The 21759-nt window shown below is 45.5% G+C and overlaps 1 protein-coding gene across 1 annotated transcript in view; it reads right to left on the bottom strand.

Moving 5' to 3' along the window:
* LOC146372704 (NLR family CARD domain-containing protein 3-like) overlaps positions 1-21483 on the bottom strand; it is a 33884-nt gene extending 12401 nt beyond the window's left edge. The window contains exons 1-5 of the mRNA XM_084953389.1: positions 21425-21483; positions 18072-18229; positions 10280-10564; positions 7839-9630; positions 640-813 (exon numbers count right to left, since the gene is read on the bottom strand). Of these exons, the coding sequence (XP_084809515.1) occupies positions 640-813; positions 7839-9630; positions 10280-10564; positions 18072-18111 (2291 nt within the window). The 5' untranslated portion in view covers positions 18112-18229; positions 21425-21483. The remainder of the gene's footprint in view (positions 1-639; positions 814-7838; positions 9631-10279; positions 10565-18071; positions 18230-21424) is intronic.
* Positions 21484-21759: the final 276 nt, after the last annotated feature.

Here is a 21759-nt window from a genome sequence, read left to right as displayed (position 1 = left end):
ATAAAAACAAAGGTCAATCAAATGGACCAATACGGCAAGGCCGGGATGGTCCACTTGGTATAGTAAATCTGTTGGGTATCTTTCTTGACCTTCAGACAATAATTCTGATGGCAAAAGAACCAAACGGGACAGGCAAAAAAAAAAAAATAAATAAAAAGGAGATCTCTGTCCAAAAGTGCAGTCCTGGAAACAGCTAAGATACGGCACAGGACCCTCAAGCTCCCAGACCTCTGGTAGAGGACCCAAGCTTGAAGGATAGACAGTCCGCGGGGGTGAGAGGGTTTTTTTTATATATATTTGAGAAGGAGAATCCATCTATCCATTGTCCACCACTTACCCAGGTTCGGTTCATGGGAGCAGCAGAGAAGTCCAGACTCTACCCATCTCTTCCAGCTCAGTAATAATAATAATTATTAATAATATAATTATCTTGATTCATCACGTTTTGTTAACCTTTTGTATCAGCAAAAAAAGTCTTATTTTATATCATTTTTTCTTGCATCATCATATATGTCCTCAGATCTTTATTGTGAGAATTGATCATTTATATCAAATCAAAGACCATTTGTCACATTTTAAAGGCACATATAAAAGCTGTCAGCTTATATAATTCTGAATCATCAGTCAAAAAATCCTAACCTGAGAATTTCCAACATACACTGGGGAGTCTGCAGTCCAGCAGAAAGAAGCTTCATGCCTGAATCCTGCAGGTCATTGTTGCTCAGGTCCAGCTCTCTCAGACTACAGGAGTGGGAGCTGAGAACCATGGACAGAGCTTCACAGCTTCTCTCAGAGAGGTTACACCTGTTCAGGCTGAAGAAACAATGACATTTTTCATCAAACAAAAATGATTTTAATGTTGAATCTAGATTTCAAGATGAATATCTCAGTTTGCACCACAGTTCAGATTTTAATTAATTAATTAAAAAAAATAATTAACTGAGATTTTGCCCTGGGACAAATAAAACACTTTAAGTTAAATTTCCTAACAGAAAACTAAATTAGACCTCTATTAAGTCTAAAGGGAAACCAGTGAATAGCTACTAGATTTACTTATACTAGTACAGAGTGACACCAATGAATGTAGAAAACATGGATGACGCTACAGCACATTGTGCAAAAATTAAGCCAAAATATCCCGCTTGCCGAGGCTGCCATCTTGCATTTTTGGAGCCAGAGTCTGCGCAGTAGTGACTTCAGGTGGAGCGACTGTGTAACGCTCCCGCCCACACACCCCCTGGGCGTGACCGCAAACACGCCCAGTTTATTTGCTGATGGGTTTACCGCGACTGACGACTCGTTCAATTGAGGTAAATACAACCATGTCACTATTATGAAAAAGACACACAGCTTATCATCTTATAGTTCTAAAATATCTAAAATCACTCTGTTGTTAAGTTGTTTGCTAAATTAGCCGCTAGCATACGCAATGTGTTGGGGGCTTGTTGCTAGTGATGCTACACACCTATTACTCTAATAGTCTGTATTATTGAATGATTCAGCACCAGAGATTGGCAGTAACACGTTATAATAAGTAACCCGTTACAAGTAACGATTACTGTTACTTTCTCCTAAGCACGCTGCGTTACTGTGTTACTGAAACTGTGATTTTTTTGCAAGAGTGTCTCATGACAATGACGTAAGCGAGTGCAACGTTCGTGGCAACAGCTGTGTGCAGATCACAAATGGATAATATAACGAGTGCGGGAGAGTGTATGAGCGTGCAGCATTTAAAGCGTGGAGGTGCTGACCTTACTTTGAGTTTGATTCCGTAAAAAGTGACAAAAACATTAGCGTCCGCTGCTCACTGCGTGGGAAGAAAACTTCTTTTTACAGCGAAAAAACCCCTAAACGTCCGAGCAAGCACCAAATACACTGCCACAGGAATGTGAAATTCACAGAGAAACTGCCGTATCCTTCCACTGACCACTGCGGCACACCTGCACCAGGGCAAACCTCCGCCTGCCCCACTCCTGCTATATAGGTGAAAATAGAGCAAGAGGACCTTTGATTGACCTTTGAGTCTTTGATTTTATTAATTTTCTGCTGTGTTTTACGTGCATCGATTTGAAAGAGTGAGTGTAAACGCAAAAAACTATTTTATTTTATGTGCTGGAATGTGCAGAAAATAGGTTTAAATGTTAAACAAATTTCTTCCAGTCAGAGAATGGTGCATATAATTTAATGTTTGCTTGATGCATAAAGTTAAAAGATTAAAACTAATAAAACTAGTGTTAGATTTGTATCGTTTATTGTCATTTATGCTTAGAAATATTTACTCATATATGCTTAGAAGTATATAATCATTTGTAGATTGAAAGAATGTCTCATCCTAGGAGGTCTGTAACAACTCTGTGTAGCATGAAGAGGGGGGTGCGTTCACTCCTCTACAGAGTGTTCTGGCATAGATCACACACCTCCTAGGAGAGGTCGTATCTTCTCTTGCTGATATATGGTATAGCAAACACGTATATCTAGGGATGGGTATCGTTTAGGCTTTATCCGATACCGGTGCCAAACCGGTACTTTTGAAACGGTGCCGGTGCTTAAACGGTGCTCAAACCGGTGCTTAAAGAATGGAGAACACAAAATTGGTCCAAAAACCTCTCATGTTCAGCTGTTTTTTTGTAAAAAGATAACAATGTTAGCCTTTTCTGCAGCTATGGGGCATATATGATATCGCTCTTGGCTGGAAGCAGTGCTTAAACAATGGAAAAAACACAAACTTTGTCCAAAAACCTCTCATGTTTAACTGTTTCCCACTTTTTCTTTGGTCATTTTAGCCTTTTTGGCCAGGGTGAAGGGAGTATCTGCCATCAAACAAGAAGACAGCCGCATGTAGCTATGATGATGTTTGCTAGTTCACCTTACATGCATTAATGTAATAACGTGGTTAGCCTACTCAACGTAAATTACACACGAACAACATTAAGCTACTCACGCAGAGAAGAACGGCTGCTGCTGCTATCAAATACGGTGCATTTCTCGGCTTTTAAAAAAAACGCTATGCATCGCCAGGTGTTTCATCAGATTCGAGGTGTTAGCTACTTTGCACAGTATCACCTTAAAGCACTTGTTGCAGGCTGCTGAGTTTGCATCTTTTGCTGTGAAGTACAGCCAGACTTTGACTGCTTCGCCTTGGGCATTTTTAATCTGTAGCTCTGCTCTAAAAGAACGTACGTACCTGGACCCGCCTACTATCCTCGGAAACGTAAAATGATTGGCTAGAATCTAAAGTGTATCACAGCTCAGGAAAAAAAAGCACCGAAATAAAGCACCGAAATGTGCGCTGCTTTTCGGTCTGGTTACTACCGTTTATGTCAGAACCGGTGCCATCATGACACACACACGCACACACACACACACAAACTTACACAACGCACAGACAAGGTACTCTTTGTGTGTATGTAGACGTCTTATGTTAATGAACCTATGTATATTCATGTGAGCTCAATAAAAGAACAATGTTATGGGGGAGCGGACGAGAGCGACTGGGGTCAAGCGAAGGAACGGCGCTTGTCGTGGTTCTCTCCCTCATGCATGAGTAACACAAAGAATTTTGCCTACTTGTGTCTTGCTTTTTCTGTGTAGTAAATTGTCCTTAACGTTCCAGCGAATAGGTTTATGCTACAAACCTATCAAGTAGTTTTAAAAAGACTTTTTCATTTGATTACATTTTATATGATGGATTATGCAGAAAAAATAGAATTGGGCTGAAAGATCTATTGCTTTATTACCTATTTAGGGGATAAATCATGTTTTAAAAAGTAACTAAGTAACTAATTACTTTTGAAAATAAGTAATCAGTAAAGTAACGGGATTACTTTTTTGGGGAAGTAATCAGTAATTAGTTACTGATTACCTTTTTCAAGTAACTTGACCAACACTGTTCAGCACTCCTTAGGTTTTGTTATCCATTTCCATGAGGACACACACCATGAGGACCAAGCTGGGTTTCCTGGGTCCAGAGGTTTGGAGAAACTTCTTCCCTTTCTTTCATCACAGCTGTCCTGTGCCAGACGTTCTGTTGACCCACTGAGAGAGGCTTCATTTAAGAAACACCAGGAAGACTGAAGCTCATCGCATTGATCAAGCAGGACTCATGATCTTCACCAGCAGCTCCCTCACAGGGAAATCTTCAGCACTCCTCCCAGGAGATGGATACACCGAGCATTTCATGAACACTGTGATGGAGACCTTTGCTTTGTGTAATGTTATAAATACTCGGATTCTCCCCAGAGGCTCCGGACTTTTACATAGAGATATTATACTCAGTCCTGTAGAAAGTTATATATTTAAAAATATATTATCCTCTCTAGTTACTCTGGTATAAATAACTTTGAATTACTTTATGGTAAATAACACACCATCGGCAAAAAACTGTGAAAGAATTCCAGATGACAAGTTTGTAGTTCGAATACAAGTGACGACCTTTGACCTTCATCAGGTTTTATTTAATTGTGTCAGAAAAATGTGCTCTTCATGCAGCTGAATACATCAAGTGTTTAAAACGGAAGCTGTGCAAGTCTGAGATCAGCAGCTTTGTGAAACACCAAACTGAGGTCCTGTTAATGCTGATATATAGTGACACTGTTACAGGGGTGATTAATCCTTTTGGTTTTTTGTCTTTAACTTTATCAATAAAACAGCTGCAGCTTTCACTGCAGCACATGTGGTACTTTAACCTTTGTACTGTTTTCATCAGTTCATTTTGCAGTTAACATGTTGGATGATCTGTCTGCTGTCACTGGGTGGTGCTGAGGTCTGAAACTGAGGACAGCTCCTGTAATCACAAAGAGAACAGAACCATCACAAACTCAAATATAAAGTTTATCTCTCAAATCTGAAATAAAGCTGGTCCTTCTCTGTCCTCACACACTCAGGATCTGAAGTTCTTCTCTTACATTTTCAGTTCAACAGTTTAATCCATAGATACTGATTAATGAGGAGTGACTGAAGTACAAGCTTTTTTTAAAATTTGGTATTTATTGTCTTTACAGATGTGGCAAGAGACTGAAAACTGTTGTTTGCACATATTTAATAATCAGCTCTGCACAGGAGCTGAAGCAGAGTGCAGCCTGTCACTTTTACAGTATAATACTTGTAATAAAAGTACAGTAACGGTAATTAATGACTGAGCAGCCCGGGGCGTTTCTCTTGATTTTTTTTAGCCAGGATAAATTCATTCACCTGCAAGGATTAGATAAACGAACTTTACAAAACAAGTTTCCCCGACAGCCGAGTGCTCATGTTAGCTAGCTAGGTCTCAGGACCTAGCTATGGACGGTAGTTACGGATTAGCTTACAAACACATTTAACTTACCAAAAAGGTGCAGTGGGGCCTTGAGTCCTTCTGTCGGGTAGTCCAGTTTACTGAAGAACACCTCAGGCTGTCAGGTTAAAACAGTCGTTCGTGTTTTCGTAACAAAAACGCTGGCCCTTCTCTCAGAGCCTATGCTCTATCTGCTATTCCTGAACAGAGATACGCAAGTTTCTCTGTGACTGCAGCTGCCAGTCAAAACTGTTATGATGAAGTTACACGCCAATTTAACATCACCGCGATAGAATCAAACTTATGGGAAAGGAGACCCCTTGGACATAAATCAGCGTGATGAGAACTATTGATAACAAAAGAAAGAATCTTTGGAAAAAAATTATCTGATGAGAATTAATTTATTTTTGTCTGTCCCCAATCCCATCCGCTAACATGGAGGAGGCGGAGTTTATGACCTATACTGCAGCCAGACACCAGGGGGCAATAGAGACATTTTAGCTTCATTTTGGGGGAGCTGTCGCGTCGTCCATGTTTTCTACAGTCATTGAGTGGCACAGGCATTCAGTACTGCTGGTCACTATTATAATTCTAATATCTATAGAGTTATCTAGTACAGGGGCAACTGAGTCCAGCCCCTCTCCAGGAGACTAGTTCCAGAGCCCTAGCCATGCGTTGAGATGAGCCCAACTATATCTAGCCGGTACCTCTCAACCCCATGCCTAACTCAGGCTCCTTCCCCACCAGAGAGGTGATATTCCATGTTCCAATTGCCAGTTTTGGTAGCTGATGATTGATCCACCAGGGCCTCTGCTCCAGGCCGCCACCCGGCACACAATGCACCCGACCCCTACGGCACCTGCGGGTGGTGGGCAGCAGGTTCCTTGCACAGCCCAAAAAAGGGACATGGGCCCTTTTTTGGGCTGTGCAGGGCCAGGCCCCATGGACTAAGGCCTGCCCACCTGATGCTTGGCAGGGTGAACTGTTCTCTTGGTGTTCTACTCATAGGGATCTTCTGAATCGCTCTTTGTTCCTCACCTACCTACAACCAATTTGCCATAGGAGACCCTACCAGGGGCAGAAGTCCCCGGACAAAATAGCCCCTGGGATCCCTGGGACACACAAACCCCTCCACCACAATAAGGTAGTGATTCGCAGAGGGGATCTACGTCTCTACCCTCACCTGTGGTCACGAGCTGTGGGTAGTGACTGAAAGAATGAGAGTGTGGATAGAAGCGGCAGAAATGAACTTCCTCTGAAGGGTGGCTGACCTTACCGTTAGAGATAGCGTGAGAGGTTCAGCCAACCGGGAGGGGCTCAGAGTAGAGCCACTGCTCCTCCACATGGAAAGGAGCCAGTTGTGGTGGTTCGTGTATCTGACAAAGATATCTCCCAATAAGTTGTTGGGCAACCCAGGACACACTGGGTAACGCCTTGGTGTTCCCCCGGACAAGCTGGAAGAGGTGGCTGGGGAGAGGGAGGAATGGGTTTCTTTGCTTAGGGTGCTGCCCCCGTGATCTATTAAAGAGATGAGCTTGATGCCAACTCAGGTGGAAAACTTCTGTAGTCAGGAAATATTTAGGTTAATTTGATGGGTTATACTATAGGATTTGTAGTTATAGCAGTTGGCCAGTAGGAATGTTTGGCCCTGCTCTGCAGCAGCTTCTGACTAAAGCTTCTTACCCACTCCGCGGGTAGAAGCGGCTGGTGCCCGGCAGATGCCTACACAAGTGCCTGTTCCCCGGAAGAGGGCAGCTGAGGTCGGAGCACGTGAGGGACCTGCTCAGCAGGTTCCAAAGGTCAGAGCACACAAGAGCCCTTCCCAGCCGGGGCTAGATGTCGGGGTGCGCGAGGACCCTGCCAAGCCTGAGGTTGGCGTGCTGTCTAGACCAGCCTTCCTTCCACCTGGGGCTCTGTGTGGTCTTGCGTAACGGCTGCCTGCCAAGCCGCCTGGGAGCCTCGGATCATGCCGTGACTGCTGCGCCACCTCCACTTGCCACACAGGCATCCTCCGGTCCACACGGTGGCCACCAGATCAGCTTCATCATCGCTGTGGGACAAACGGCAGACCCCCGGAACCAACACATCCCCCCGCTGGGCCATGAGTTGCGGATGCCAGCGGATGGGGCTGATTCCCTCTCCTGCTTGCGGGCGCGGGGGGGGTAGGTTCGGCTCAGTAGGGTGATGGGGTATGTGGCGGGGTGTGGTCCGCGGCTTTTTTTTTTTTAGGGTGTGGTCTGCGGCACGGCTGTGGAGGAGGTGGACACACCAGAGCGGCATCCGCAATCACGCCTTGCCGGCTTAAAACGGATTGAACTGGGTCCATACTGTTGTTATTGGTGTGTGTTTGGCTGGGGGCTGGAAAGCTGCAGCCGTGAAAGTATAAGGTACAACAACTGGTAATAAAGGTGTGAAGAATGTGATCAAGCTCATCATTCGTATCCCACAATACCTCAAATAAATTATAAGCTAAAACATGTTATCAGCAGCAGCTATGGACCAGCGATTTAAACAAAACTCAATGACTGTATTTTAAAAATAAAATGAGAAGTATGTCCTTGCTTACAGAGCTTTGTTGGAGGCTTTGACCACTGGCAGCAGCCTCACAAGAGCCTCCTCTGAAGGAGAGTATTTCTTCAGGTCAAACACATCCAGATCTTTTTCTGATGATAGTAAGATGAAGGCCAGAGCTGACCACTGAGCAGGAGACAGTTCATCTGTGGAGAGACTTCCTGATCTCAGGGACTGTTGGATCTCCTCCACTAGAGAACGATCATTCAGTTCATTCAGACAGTGGAGCAGATTGATGCTTTTCTCTGCAGACAGATTCTCACTGAGCTTCTCCTTGATGTACTGGACTGTTTCCTGATTGGTCCCTGAGATACTTCCTGTCTGCGTCAGCAGGCCTCGTAAGACAGTCTGACTGGTTTGCAGTGAAAGACCCAGGAGGAAGCGGAGGAACAAGTCCAGGTGTCCATTTGGACTCTGTAAGGCCTTGTTCGCAGCAGTCTGGTGGAGAGATTGGAGTTTTGGTGTGTTAAATAATTTAAACCACCAGGAGGTTGTTTCTTCCAGCAGATTGAGTCCAGAGTTGATGAAGGTCAGATGGACATGAAGAGCAGCCAGAAACTCCTGAACACTCAGATGGATGAAGCAGAACACCTTGTCCTGGTACAGTCCTCTCTCCTCTTTAAAGATCTGTGTGAACACTCCTGAGTACACTGAGGCTGCTCTGATATCGATGCCACACTCTGTCAGGTCTGATTCATAGAAGATCAGGTTTCCTTTCTGCAGCTGATCAAAAGCCAGTTTTCCCAGAGACTCAATCATCTTCCTGCTCTCTGGACTCCAGTGTGGATCTGTCTCAGCTCCTCCATCATACTTGACCTTCTTCACTTTGGCCTGAACCACCAGGAAGTGGATGTACATCTCAGTCAGGGTCTTGGGCAGCTCTCCTCCCTCTCTGGTTCCCAGCACATCCTCCAGAACTGTAGCAGTGATCCAGCAGAAGACTGGGATGTGGCACATGATGTGGAGGCTTTGTGATGTCTTGATGTGGGAGATGATCCTGCTGGCCTGCTCCTCATCTCTGAATCTCTTCCTGAAGTACTCCTCCTTCTGTGGGTCAGTGAACCCTCTGACCTCTGTCACCATGCCAACACAGACAGGAGGGATCTGATTGGCTGCTGCAGGTCGTGTGGTTATCCAGAGGTGAGCAGAGGGAAGCAGTTTCCCCCTGATGAGGTTTATCAGCAGCACATCCACTGAGGTGGACTTTCTAGGGTCAGTTAGGATTGTAGTTTTGTTGAAGTTGAGAGGAGGTCGACACTCATCCAGACCATCAAAGATGAACACAACCTGGAAGTCTTCAAAGCTGCAGATTCCTGCTTCTTTGGTTTCAGTAAAGAAGTGATGAACAAGTCCCACCAAGCTGAACTTTTCCTCTTTCAGCACATTCAGCTCTCTGAAAGTGAATGGAAATATGAACTGGATGTCCTGGTTGGCTTTGCCTTCAGCCCAGTCCAGACTGTATTTCTGTGTTAAGACTGTTTTCCCAATGCCAGCCACTCCCTTTGTCAGCACTGTTCTGATTGGTTCATCTCTTCCAGGTGAGGCTTTAAAGATGTCTTCTTGTCTGATTGTTGTTTCTGGTCTGTCTGGTTTCCTGGATGCTGTTTCAATCTGTCTGACCTCATGTTCATCATTGACCTCTGCAGTCCCTCCCTCTGTGATGTAGAGCTCTGTGTAGATCTGATTCAGAAGGGTTGGGTTTCCTGCTTTAGCGATGCCCTCAAACACACACTGGAACTTCTTCTTTAGTTTTGATTTGAAGTTAATCTGACACTTCTGAAGAGCCTCTAAATGAATAAAAGAAGAGAGGTTAAGATGTCAATGGCCAGAAACATTAAAAGCATTACAACCTGGCCCGAAGTTCCCGACGCTTCAGTAGTTGCAAATACATTACAAATTTGTTTAATAAGTGTGTTGAAGGACATATCTTGGTCAAAAATGACTCCAAGGTTCCTCACAGTGTTACTGGAGGCCAAGGTAATGCCATCCAGAGTAAGAATCTGCTTAGATACCATATTTCTAAGCTTTTCAGGGCCGAGTACAATAACCTCAGTTTGATCTGAATTAAGAAGCAGAAAGTTAGCGGCCATCCAGGTCTTTATGTCTTTAAGACATTCCTGCAGTTTAACTAATTGGTGTGTGTTATCTGGCTTCATGGACAGATAGAGCTGGGTGTCATCAGCATAGCAGTGTAAATGTATGCTATGTCTTCTAATGATGCTGCCTAAGGGAAGCATGTATAATGTAAACAGAATTGGTCCTAGCACTGAACCCTGTGGAACTCCATAATTAATCTCAGTGTGTGAAGAGGACTCTCCATTTACATGTACAAATTGGAGTCTATTAGATAGATATGATACAAACCACTGCAGCATGCTCTTATCCCTCTAATAGAAGATTATTGATTGATTATTGAGAAGATGCCATCAACCTCACCGTGCTTAGCTGATGGACCGGAGCATAAACCCAGCTGAGAGGAGAGAGTTGGATCTCTGGTCTGAAGATGTCTGATCATTATGCCGCTGGCTTTGTCTCCTTTCTTCTTCACTGCGTCAATGATACAGCGTGCCTTATCTGCTGTAACCCGGTTGTTCTCCATAATGCTCTCTTTCTCCAAATCATTAAACACACCTTCTGCAACCAGGGCCTCGAGGAGCTGTATGAGGATTTCTTTTGACACCCTCGACACAAACTCTGTCCGCATTTTCCCAAGCTTCTCCTCTACAGGAAGGAGACAGAGACATAAACATGCATCACACTCAGAAATATGCAAACATTAAATATGAGCCACTGATCACTCACTCTTCAATATGAGTGAAGTCTGGTAACATTTCTTAACTCCCCATATGTCCTAAATTTGACTGATGTGTTTCCCTGTGATTTATTTACTGCTTCCTGACAAGTTGCTCAAAACTTTGTCGCACCTTTAGAGTCAAGCATTTTCTGGTTAAAGTGAACAACTGTGAGGGGCCGAATAAGAAAAGACTGATTATTTTTAGACCTTAGACCTTTTATCATCATTGTGCAGTTTCTTGCACAGGGAAATTAGGTAGCTGGAACACAAAGGTGCAAAAGTAAAGAAAACAATATACAATGAGGGGAAAAAGCAATATGTATCTATACATATATGTGAGTAAACTATATACATGGTGTATGTGTAGAAACATTGAAACAGAAACATTGTGGGGCTGTATACAAGGGCAGTTATAGAATATAATAAATAAATAAGGGTGGAGGGGCTATGGTCATTTAGGGTGGGGATGGTAATTCCACTGAGACCAAAATATTGCGCATGGGATGGCAGCAAAATAGCTGATCAATAGCAAAATATAGAAGAAAAACACACAGTTTAAATTGTGACAACGTCTCAAGAGTAAAGAGCTTTCTGTGAAAGGCTGGATTTTAGGTTGTAGTTATATTAATGGAGCAGATTCAAACTCACAATGAGCAGCTACCTGAACGCTACTCCAACAGAGATTCAATTCAATTCAATTCAATTTTATTTATATAGCGCCAAATCACAACAAAAGTCGCCTCAAGGCGCTTCATAGATACAGAGAAAAACCCAACAATCATATGACCCCCTATGAGCAAGCACTTTGACGATAGTGGGAAGGAAAAACTCCCTTTTAACAGGAAGAAACCTCCGGCAGAACCAGGCTCAGGGAGGGGCGGGGCCATCTGCTGCGACCGGTTGGGGTGAGAGAAGGAAGACAGGATAAAAGACATGCTGTGGAAGAGAGACAGAGGTTAATAACAGATATGATTCAATGCAGAGAGGTCTATTAATACATAGTGAGTGAGAAAGGTGACTGGAAAGGAAAAACTCAATGCATCATGGGAATCCCCCGGCAGCCTACGTCTATTGCAGCATAACTAAGGGAGGATTCAGGGTCACCTGGTCCAGCCCTAACTATATGCTTTAGCAAAAAGGAAAGTTTTAAGCCTAATCTTAAAAGTAGAGATAGTGTCTGTCTCCCGAATCCAAACTGGAAGCTGGTTCCACAGAAGAGGGGCCTGAAAACTGAAGGCTCTGCCTCCCATTCTACTTTTAAATACTCTAGGAACAACAAGTAGGCCTGCAGAGCGAGAGCGAAGTGCTCTAATAGGGTGATATGGTACTACAAGGTCAGATGAGTTATCTTGTTAATAATTTTACCTCCTCACTACGTACGACTCTGGATACTGTAGCTCCTGTGAAAACTAAGGTCTCTAATCAGAAGTACCTGACTCCGTGGTATAATTCTCAAACACGTAGCCTAAAGCAGATGACTCGTAAGCTGGAGAGGAAATGGCGTGTCACAAATTTAGAAGATCATCATTTAGCCTGGAGAAAAAGTTTGTTGCTTTATAAGAAAGCCCTCCACAAAGCCAGAACATCTTACTATTCATCACTGATTGAAGAAAATAAGAACAACCCCAGGTTTCTCTTCAGCTCTGTAGCCAGGCTGACAAACAGTCAGAGCTCTGTTGAGCCAACCATCCCTTTAACGTTAACTAGTAATGACTTCATGAACTTCTTCACAAATAACATTTTAACCATTAGAGAAAAAATTCAAAATCATCTCACAGATGTAACATTATCTACACATACTTTCAGTACCATTGATATTCATTTATGTCATGATTCGGCTGTGTGGCAGGCAGGAAGTGGACCCAAACGCAAGCTCACACAGGCAGGAATGAACTCAAAACACAGCTTTTATTGCTGGAGGGAAACGGCGAAACAAACTGATAAGAAACTACACTGGGAAGCAATACACTAGCACACAGAGAAACACACGGCCATGAATGAGGAAGAATGCGACACCGAACAGAGGGAGACGAAGAAATAAATACACAGAGGTTTAACGAGGGAAGTGGGAGCACACGGGGAACACAGCTGACACAACATGACGCATACTGACGAGAGACTGTCAAAGTAAAACAGGAAGTACACAGAGGTTCAGACAGGAGGAGAGAGAGAGAGCACAGACATAACGGGCTGGGGAAAACATTGAATGAAACACAAGGAGGGGAGACGAGGGCTCACAGATATACAGAGGGGCACACAGGGGGTAAAAGTCACAAGGGGAAATCAAATAAGGAACAACTGACCCAGGAACCGTGGCCTAAATGAAGAACAAAATACAAGAATACATGAAAACTAAGAATGCTGGGCCAACATGGCCCAGGATCATGACATTTAGATGCTTTTTCTCCAATTGATCTTTCTGAGTTAACTTCAGTAATTACTTCCTCCAAACCATCAACGTGTCTTTTAGTGTCATGGCAAAAGGGATAAGCCGTGTGAGAAAAATAAAGGAGGATCCATGTTTAGAAGGGTTAAAGAAATCTGAGCTGGCAGCAATCACTTCAGAGTGTCGGGTCAGAACACCTGCAAATGTTCAGATGTGAGAGGAACAAACAGGCAGAGTCCAGGAATAAAGTTGTCATTCTTTGTATTTCCAATTGAGAATGTGCCTGCAGGTGGGTGAGTGTGTGTGTGTGTGTGTGTGTGTGTGTGTGGTTTCTGTAGACAAAGCATAATGATACAAATCAATTAGAAATCTAATTACATAATAAACATAAATATACAACTGAGGTGTACTTAAATACAGTATACAAGTAAATAAGCTGACCTATCACTTCAGACTGGTTACGTAAACTTTCAGTCAGACATTATGCATTAACACACCGCATACAACTATGCACTGAAGGCAACTTTACACTGTTTTACCATCTGGTACACAGAGCACAGAATCAACAACTGTCATGGTCTGGAGTCTGTGACTCCGTGTTTATGTTTTAGTTTAGTTTATTATTCTGTGGTTTTGGTTACCTTGGGTGTTTGTACTCTTCTGTTTCATGGTTCATGTTCCTATGTTCTGTGTCCCCCAGTCTGTGTTAAGTTGGTGTGTTATGTCATTACGTGTATGTGTTTCCTGTTTTACTTTGAAGGTCCGTGTTTGTTCTCAGTGTGTTCAGTTTACTTTTCCCCTGTCTCGTCAGGTCGGATTACTCCCAGCTGTGCCCTCCTTTTGCGTCTCATTCCCTCGTTATCCTTCTGTGTATTTAAACCTCGTGTCTGCCTCTGTTAGTTGCTGGTTCGTCTGTGTTGTTCCCCTGCGTGTTTCCTCGTACCTCCCTGTATCTTGGTCTCTGGTTAGTTCTGTTAGTTTTTCCAGTTTAGGTTTTCTTAGTTCATGCTCACCCTCGCCATTTCTGTTTGTGTCTGACCCGCCGGATGTGGTTTTGCCTGGCCCGTCGGAGCCGTCTGCGGGGAGAAAACGACGATCGCGCCGCCGGCGCGTCACCCCACAGCCGGACGTTGGGACTTCTGAATCGCCAGCTGTGGTGAGTGAGGACTCTTTTTCGAACTATGGGACTATTTATTCAGGGGTATGTTTTGTGCAGCAGACGGCAATAAGAACTGCTTATCTGCTGCCCAGCAGCCTTCAGCTCAGTTTCCAGTGTCAGCTGTTCTCTCGCTCTCAGCTCAGTCTCCAGCGCCTCGTGTAGTTCAGTCTCCAGCGCCTCGTGTAGTTCAGTCTCCAGCGCCTCGTGTAGTTCAGTCTCCAGCGCCTCGTGTAGTTCAGTCTCCAGCGCCTCCTGTAGTTCAGTCTCCAGCGCCTCCTGTGTCACTTTCAGCACAGGCTCCAGTGTCACCGCTAGCCCCGTCACTCGTTCAGTCCCCAGTTTCACTCATTCACTCCATGCAGGGAGAAAATCTTGTTTCTACTCAGTGCGTTTCTCATGGTTTAGCCGCTGTTGGCAGAGTTTTCCACTCCAGGGCTTCCCCAGAGGCTAGGTCTCAGTCCCCAGCTGATTCTGGACCCCTGAAGTTTAAGCAGCCTCCTGAGAACATGTCAGCGTTGCCTGGGCAGAGTCAGTGCTCAGTGCAGCACCAATTGCCTTTATGTCAGCCAAAGGACTTCATGCCTGTTGGCTTTGTTTTGGCCTCCGCTGGAGGGTCCGAGGGGCCCGTCCAACCTGTTGCGCCACTGCCTGCAGCGCCACCGTCTCCGGCTTCCACACCACCGCCTGCAGCGCCTCCATCTCCGGCTTCCACGCCTCCGTCTCCGGCTTCCACGCCGCCGCCTGCAGCGCCTCCGGCTTCCACGCCGCCGCCTGCAGCGCCTCCGGCTTCCACGCCGCCGCCTGCAGCGCCTCCGGCTTCCACGCCGCCGCCTGCAGCGTCTTCACCCTCGTCTGGTCCAGCCTCCGCCTCTTCATCCTCGCCTGCAGCAGCCTTTGCGTCGCCTGGTCCAGCTTCAGCTTCAGCCTCGCCTGGTCCTGCCTTGTCTGGGTCTGCAGTTAACCGGCCGCTTTCTAGGCTGTTGGTCGGGCGGTGGGCGGTCCCCAGACCCCCTTCGCCTGTGTCGCCGCCGTTGCCTTCCGCACGGCCGGCCCCCGGACCTGTTTCTACGTCGTCGCCGCCGTTGCCTTCCGCACGGCCGGCCCCCGGACCTGTTTCTACGTCGTCGCCGCCGTTGCCTTCCGCACGGCCGGCCCCCTGAACTCTTTCTACGTCGTCGCCGCCGTTGCCTTCCTCACGGCCGGCCCCCTGACCTGTTTCTACGTCGTCGCCGCCGTTGCCTTCCTCACGGCCGGCCCCCTGACCTGTTTCTACGTCGTCGCCGCCGTTGCCTTCCTCACGGCCGGCCCCCTGACCTGTTTCTACGTCGTCGCCACCGTTGCTTTCCGCACGGCCGGCCTCCAGACCAGCTCTGTCACCTGGGTCACCCACCTGGTCGGTCACCCACCTGGTCGGCCCCCCGACCGTTTGACTTATGGACTTTTGTGCCGGCGACCTCCGGGTCGGCCCCCTGAACTGTTTCCCTGTTGCCGCCGTTGCCGTCCACGCGGTCGGCCCCCTGGCTTACTAGTGAACTGTTCTTTGTGCGCCAGTGTTTGTCGTGCACGTTTTGTTTTTGGACTCCTGGTGCTCCTGTTTTGTTTTTCTTCGAGCCCTCCTTCCTGGACCCCCGCCGCCCGCCCTGGTCGGGTTGTTTTCTGTTTTTGTGGTGGTTTTGTTTTTCTTGTTGGGCTGTCTGGAAGCCAGCCTTTGGGGGGGGGGGGGGGGGTGTCATGGTCTGGAGTCTGTCCGTCCATCTCCGTCTCCGTCCGTCTCACCGTGTATTTCCTCCCTGTATCTTGGTCTCTGGTTAGTTCTGTTAGTTTTTCCAGTTTAGGTTTTCTTAGTTCATGCTCACCCTCGCCATTTCTGTTTGTGTCCACTTTTGTTCAATAAATACTCACCTGCACCAGAGCTGCCGCATTTTGGGTCCTTTCTACAAACTCCACACGTCCGCTACACCGGACGTGACAACAACACGATAACAACGAAACTCTCTGCTAGAAGCAATTAGCGAACAAATCTGTTATGCTAGCCAGCTGCCACTTATGCATAAAGTCATTTAAGCAGAAGCAGAAACTGCTGGTAAGTCATCAAATACACTCATGGCTAAACACCAACATAACTGAGTGAAGTAAAACATTAACTCACGGTCTCATGAACGTGCACACTGTCCGTTGTTCGGCTGCCGTTTGTCTCTGAACTGAAGCTGCGGACATGCACACCTATGGTGCATTCAGGGGGCATAGGAAATCCCATACACAAACCTAACCCTGTTGTACAATCCAAGTGCAGGCACTCGTGGAGGTGCGAAGGAGGTTTATTGAAAAGTAAAACATAAGGTGAAAATGGCAAACGGGACTAAAGATAATCTGAACTGGGACAAACTAAACAGCAAACATGAACACGAACATGACGGAGGATGAATGGAGGCATAGGAAGGTGGACGGCAGGGAAAACACACGATGGATTCACAGGAGATTCATAGGAGAAAAACAGACAGACCAGTCACTAGAACGTGAGAAGACACGACTTAAATACGTACAAATATATAAGTAAAACATTAACTCATGGTCTTATGAACGCTCTAGGTATTACAGGTACTGCACTACAGTGGTTTGTATCATATCTACCTAATAGACTCCAATTTGTGCATGCAAATGGAAAGTCTTCTTCACACACTGAAGTTAATTATGGAGTTCCACAGGGTTCAGTGCTGCTTACATTATACATGCTTTCCTTAATAAGGCCCCATCTTATCTTAATGACCTTATAGTACCATATCATAGAGCACTTCGCTCTCACACTACACGCTTACTTCAATCAATCAATCAATTCCCCCCCCCGACCTTACACAGACATCATATGGGGATACAGGTTGGAGATCGGTAGCATTACAGAAAAAAAACCCACTGAAATATACACTACAATGGGAAAGTACAAGAGGAAAAAAAGAGACCTCTACTCATGCTGGGCTCCTGGGAGGACAGCATGAGAACAGGAAACAAAAAAACTCCTCTGCACAAAAAAGCACATAAATGTCCACAGCACAACATTATGGGTATACATATTATTGTTCCTAGAGTATTTAAAAGTAGAATGGGAGGCAGAGCCTTCAGTTTTCAGGCCCCTCTTCTGTGGAACCAGCTGCCAGTTTGGATTCAGGAGACAGACACTATCTCTACTTTTAAGATTAGGCTTCAAACTTTCCTTTTTGCTAAAGCATATAGTTAGGGCTGGACCAGGTGACCCTGAATCCTCCCTTAGTTATGCTGCAATAGGTGTAGGCTGCTGGGGCATTCCCATGATGCACTGGGTGTTTCTTCTTCTCACTATGTGTTAATAGACCTCTGCACTGAATCGTGCTTGTTGTTAAATCTCTGTCTCTCTTCCACAGCATGTCTTTTATCCTGTCTTCCTTCTCTCACCCCAACCAGTTGCAGCAGATGGCCCCGCCCCTCCCTGAGCCTGGTTCTGCTGGAGGTTTCTTCCTGTTAAAAGGAAACTTTTCCTTCCCATTGTGCTTGCTCATAGGGGGTCATATGATTGTTGGGTTTTTCCTCTGTATGCATTGTTGTAGGATCTGCCTTATAATATAAAGTGCTTTGAGGCGACTGTGTGACTTGGCGCTTTATAAATAAATTTGAATTGAATGAATATCTCTTTTAATGCAGATCAGATTTTTTTCTTCTCAGAGTTTCTATGAGAAAACCGTGTGACACCCTCTATGGAGTTAGCGCGTCTCCAGTCCGGCCACCCTGACATTAAGGGTCTGAGTGATGCAGAGCAGCAGGTTCTCCATGGAAACAACAACAGCTATGACTGGGTAGCTTGGACTGCATGTGTTTCTGCCTCATTAACATGTACTGAGACAAACTACTTATCTCCTACCTGCTGATCCCATCATCTTCTCCTCTACAGGTCCATCCATCCTTACAACATAAACCTAAGGATGATCCAGTGTGAACTCTAATGCAGAGGTGGATGTCGGTAGAACTGCTGAATGCTCTGATGAGCATGAAGATGAAGTGCTGATCTCAGCTGAACACCTGTGGGAGATTTTGGAGTGACATGTTAGACAGCATGCTCCACCAGCACCATTATCCAAACACAAAGTAAGCCCACAGGGGTTTTTATTTTAATGGCATTCACACACCAAGAGAGTTCAGATACTTTTAAGTGAACACCATTGAGGCCTGAAACTGGTCTATACATCCCTCCATTCATAATAATGGACTGCATTCATATAGTGCTTTTCTAGACACTCAAAGCGCTTTACAATACCACTATTCATTCACTCTCACATTCACACACTGGTGGAATGTGAGAGTGGTGGAGGCAAATCACAGTTGTAGCCACAGCTGCCCTGGGGCAGACTGACAGAAGCGAGGCCGCCATATCGCACCATCGGCCCCTCTGGCCAACACCAGTAGGTGGTTGGGTGAAGTGTCTTGGGTGAAGGACACAATGACCAGGACAGACAGAGCTGGGAATCGAACAAGCAACCTTCCGGTTACAAGATGAGCTTCCCAACCCCCTGAACCATGGTCGCTCCATCCATCCATCCATATAATCCAGGGTCCCTTCAGTTATTGTCACTAAGTCCATATCTTTTTCTTTTTTATGTTTTTAGTTCTTGCCTACCCCAGGCTGTGGAACATCAGTGCCTGAAGACATTAAAATGACTTTAGATAATAACATGGACCCCCGGCCTCCTCCTGCTCCCACATCAGCAAATGAAAATTCCATCCATCCATCCATCTTCTTCCGCTTTATCCGGGGCCGGGAATTGGCGGGTCATCCCCATCATCCCCAGACTCTGCTTCCTCCTCGGATGAGGTTGGATTGTCAGTGGGATTAAAGAGATCCTCGAAGTATTCCTTCCACCGCAATTTTCTCAGTCAAAGTCAGCAGCGCTCCGCCAGCACTATACACAGTGCAGGTAGAGCACCTCTTTCCCATCCTGACGGTTTGCCAGAATCTCTTCGAGGCAGTCTGAAAGTCTTTTTCCATGGCCTCTCTGAAGTCCTCCCACACCCGAGTTTTTGCTTCAGCCACTGCCCGAGCCGCATTCTGCTTGGCCTGTCGGTACCTGTCAGCTGCCTCCGAAGTCCCACAGGCCAGCTAAGCCCGATAGGACTCCTTCTTCAGCCTGGTGGCTTCCTTCACCTCTGGTGTCCACCATTTGGTTCGGGTGTTACCACCACGACAGGCACCAACCACCTTGCGGCTGCAGCTCAATGCAGCAGCTTCGGCAATGGAGATGATGAACATGATCCATTTGGACTCAATGTCCCCAGTCTCCCTCGGAATGCTGTTGAAGCTCTGCCGGAGGTGTGCGTTGAAGATCTCATGGACTGGGGCTTCTGCTAGGCGTTCCCAGCAAATGAAAATTCAAAGATTTAAATAATCTGACACGAGGCGGAAAAACAATCCAGAAACAACAGGAATCTGCAAACCTCTCAAATTTGAAGTACCTGAGAAGCTTTGGTAGTATGTTAACTGGAACCATAGTCTGGAAGGAGAGATCCCGGTCTCCATAATAATTAGGTTATCACAGAAGAAACCCTCAGATATGTCAGGAGAAGAGTGGTTTAACCTGCTTTCAGTTTAAGATCAATGAAATGTGTTCAAGTAAAGCAAACGGTGTACCTATTTTTGCTGCGCCTGTTCTGGATCTGTCCTGTGATGTTTGGAAAGCCTGATCTGGATTCATTATGATGAATATTGACTGTGTGCTGGGATAATGTGACTGTTCACATCAACAATAACAGAAAGGGCTTCATCAGGAAGATAACATATCCACAAAGCCAAAGGTCGCCACTCCAACCCTTCATTTATAACGTTTAAATTAAACAGCTTGACCACTCATCCTCCTCACTCCTGTGGGTAACTCAGTCTGCCACTAGAGGGCAGTGTGAGCTAAGAGTTATTCAGAAGAGGACAGTGCTGCTGCTGTCTGTTCCTGTCTGCAGGTGAACATCTGTCTATGATGTTTCAGGGACTCTTTGATCAAACATGTCCTTGCTGATTGTCCTCAGCATTACTGTTTTACTGCTGCTTCTTTTCTGGAAGTGAAACTTCAGATCTGAGTGGTTTTCTGATAAAGTTCACTTTAGTCTCTCATGTTTGACAGCTGGAGTTTTGTTTATGGTAAAGTATCAGCAGTCTGTGGTCTCAGTGAGCACTGAGCTTGGTTTGCTGCTGTTCAAAATGAGAGCTGAATGATCAGAGACTCCCAGCAGTGATCCTGAGTCCTGACATGACAGAAAGGTGGGCAGGAGCGGCAGTAAGGAGCTAGGAAAAGAGAAGAGTGGTGACAGAAGCACGCCACAGTGAAGATCACATCGTCATATCAGAGTGCTGTGATTGGAGGATCACAGCCTGAGCCTGAAACATAACAGGAATGAACTTCTGTGATCCAATCAGAGGAACAGATCAAACCACGATGGTGGCATCTTTGTCCCACACCGTTGACAGACTGAAGATAAGAGCGTCATAGATGAAGATGGTCTGCTGCAGAGTGAAGCGCTCTCGTGTGATCATCAACCAGGAAGCGACAGACGAGGGGCGGAGTCAGAGGGGCGGAGTCAGTCTGTGTTTATATTTTGAAATGTTGGAGCATAAATATATCTGATAAGGAACGAAGATAAAGATCTGACATTTTCTCTGCTCTCAGCATCAAAGTGAATGCGGAGCTGTAATGTGAGAGACATTAAAACATATCAGAGGCATATTCATAAAAAATCCACATTCGTGATAATTCAATGAGCTACAATTCATTAATATTCCCAAATAAAACATGAAGGATATGCACAAATATGTACACACATGCACATATTTACCAAGATTATTTTCAGAGTCAGAGTGTCATCTGGAATCTGGGATCAGACTATGTGCTGATGATTTCTGTGGTACAGATGGTCATATTTGCTCCATCCAGCAAAGTAACAAAGAACCCGAGTAAACAAAGTATTCTTTATTTTTGCACCACTGAGAAATATAAATATTTCAAAATGATTTCACGAGGTATCTTTTACAGTATGAAGTTTTTTATTAGTGTGTTTGCTCACACCTGGGACTTTGCAAGAGTGCTGGACGCTTTCAGTACTCCAACATTTTTCATGCATCTGTCCCAGAGGATACATTTAATAATTGAAAATTTCAGGCTTTCATGGTTAATGTTTCTGTCCTGGTTCACAGTCTGATGCTAACGGACCGATAGAGAATCATCAGAGACTTACCGCAGTGACACCGAGACCTGCTTTCCTGAAGACTGCTGAGGTCGACCGCAGTCTTTCGAGTCCTCCAAGTCCTCTGATCCACAGCTGCTTGTAATCTTGTTGTCTTAAACGGGGGGTGGCTGCCTCGTGTCTCCATGTGCTTCACTGAACTATGGAACTGCTGTGACATGAACTCTGACTGTGATGTCTGAGATAAACTCACATGAGCATTCCTCAGCATAGAGACCAGCATGAAGAATAACTCACAGTCTGGTGGAGAAAAATCAGCAGAGTGAAGAAAACAAAGTGTCTAACAGGACCGAGACACCCAGTCAGCATGAGAGGAGGGGGTCAGT

Source organism: Perissodus microlepis, chromosome 15 (assembly GCF_051167445.1).
Source record: "Perissodus microlepis isolate ML-2025 ecotype Zambia chromosome 15, ASM5116744v1, whole genome shotgun sequence".
Taxonomy (NCBI): Eukaryota; Metazoa; Chordata; class Actinopteri; order Cichliformes; family Cichlidae; genus Perissodus; species Perissodus microlepis.
This window is presented reverse-complemented; position numbering and strand designations above follow the sequence as displayed.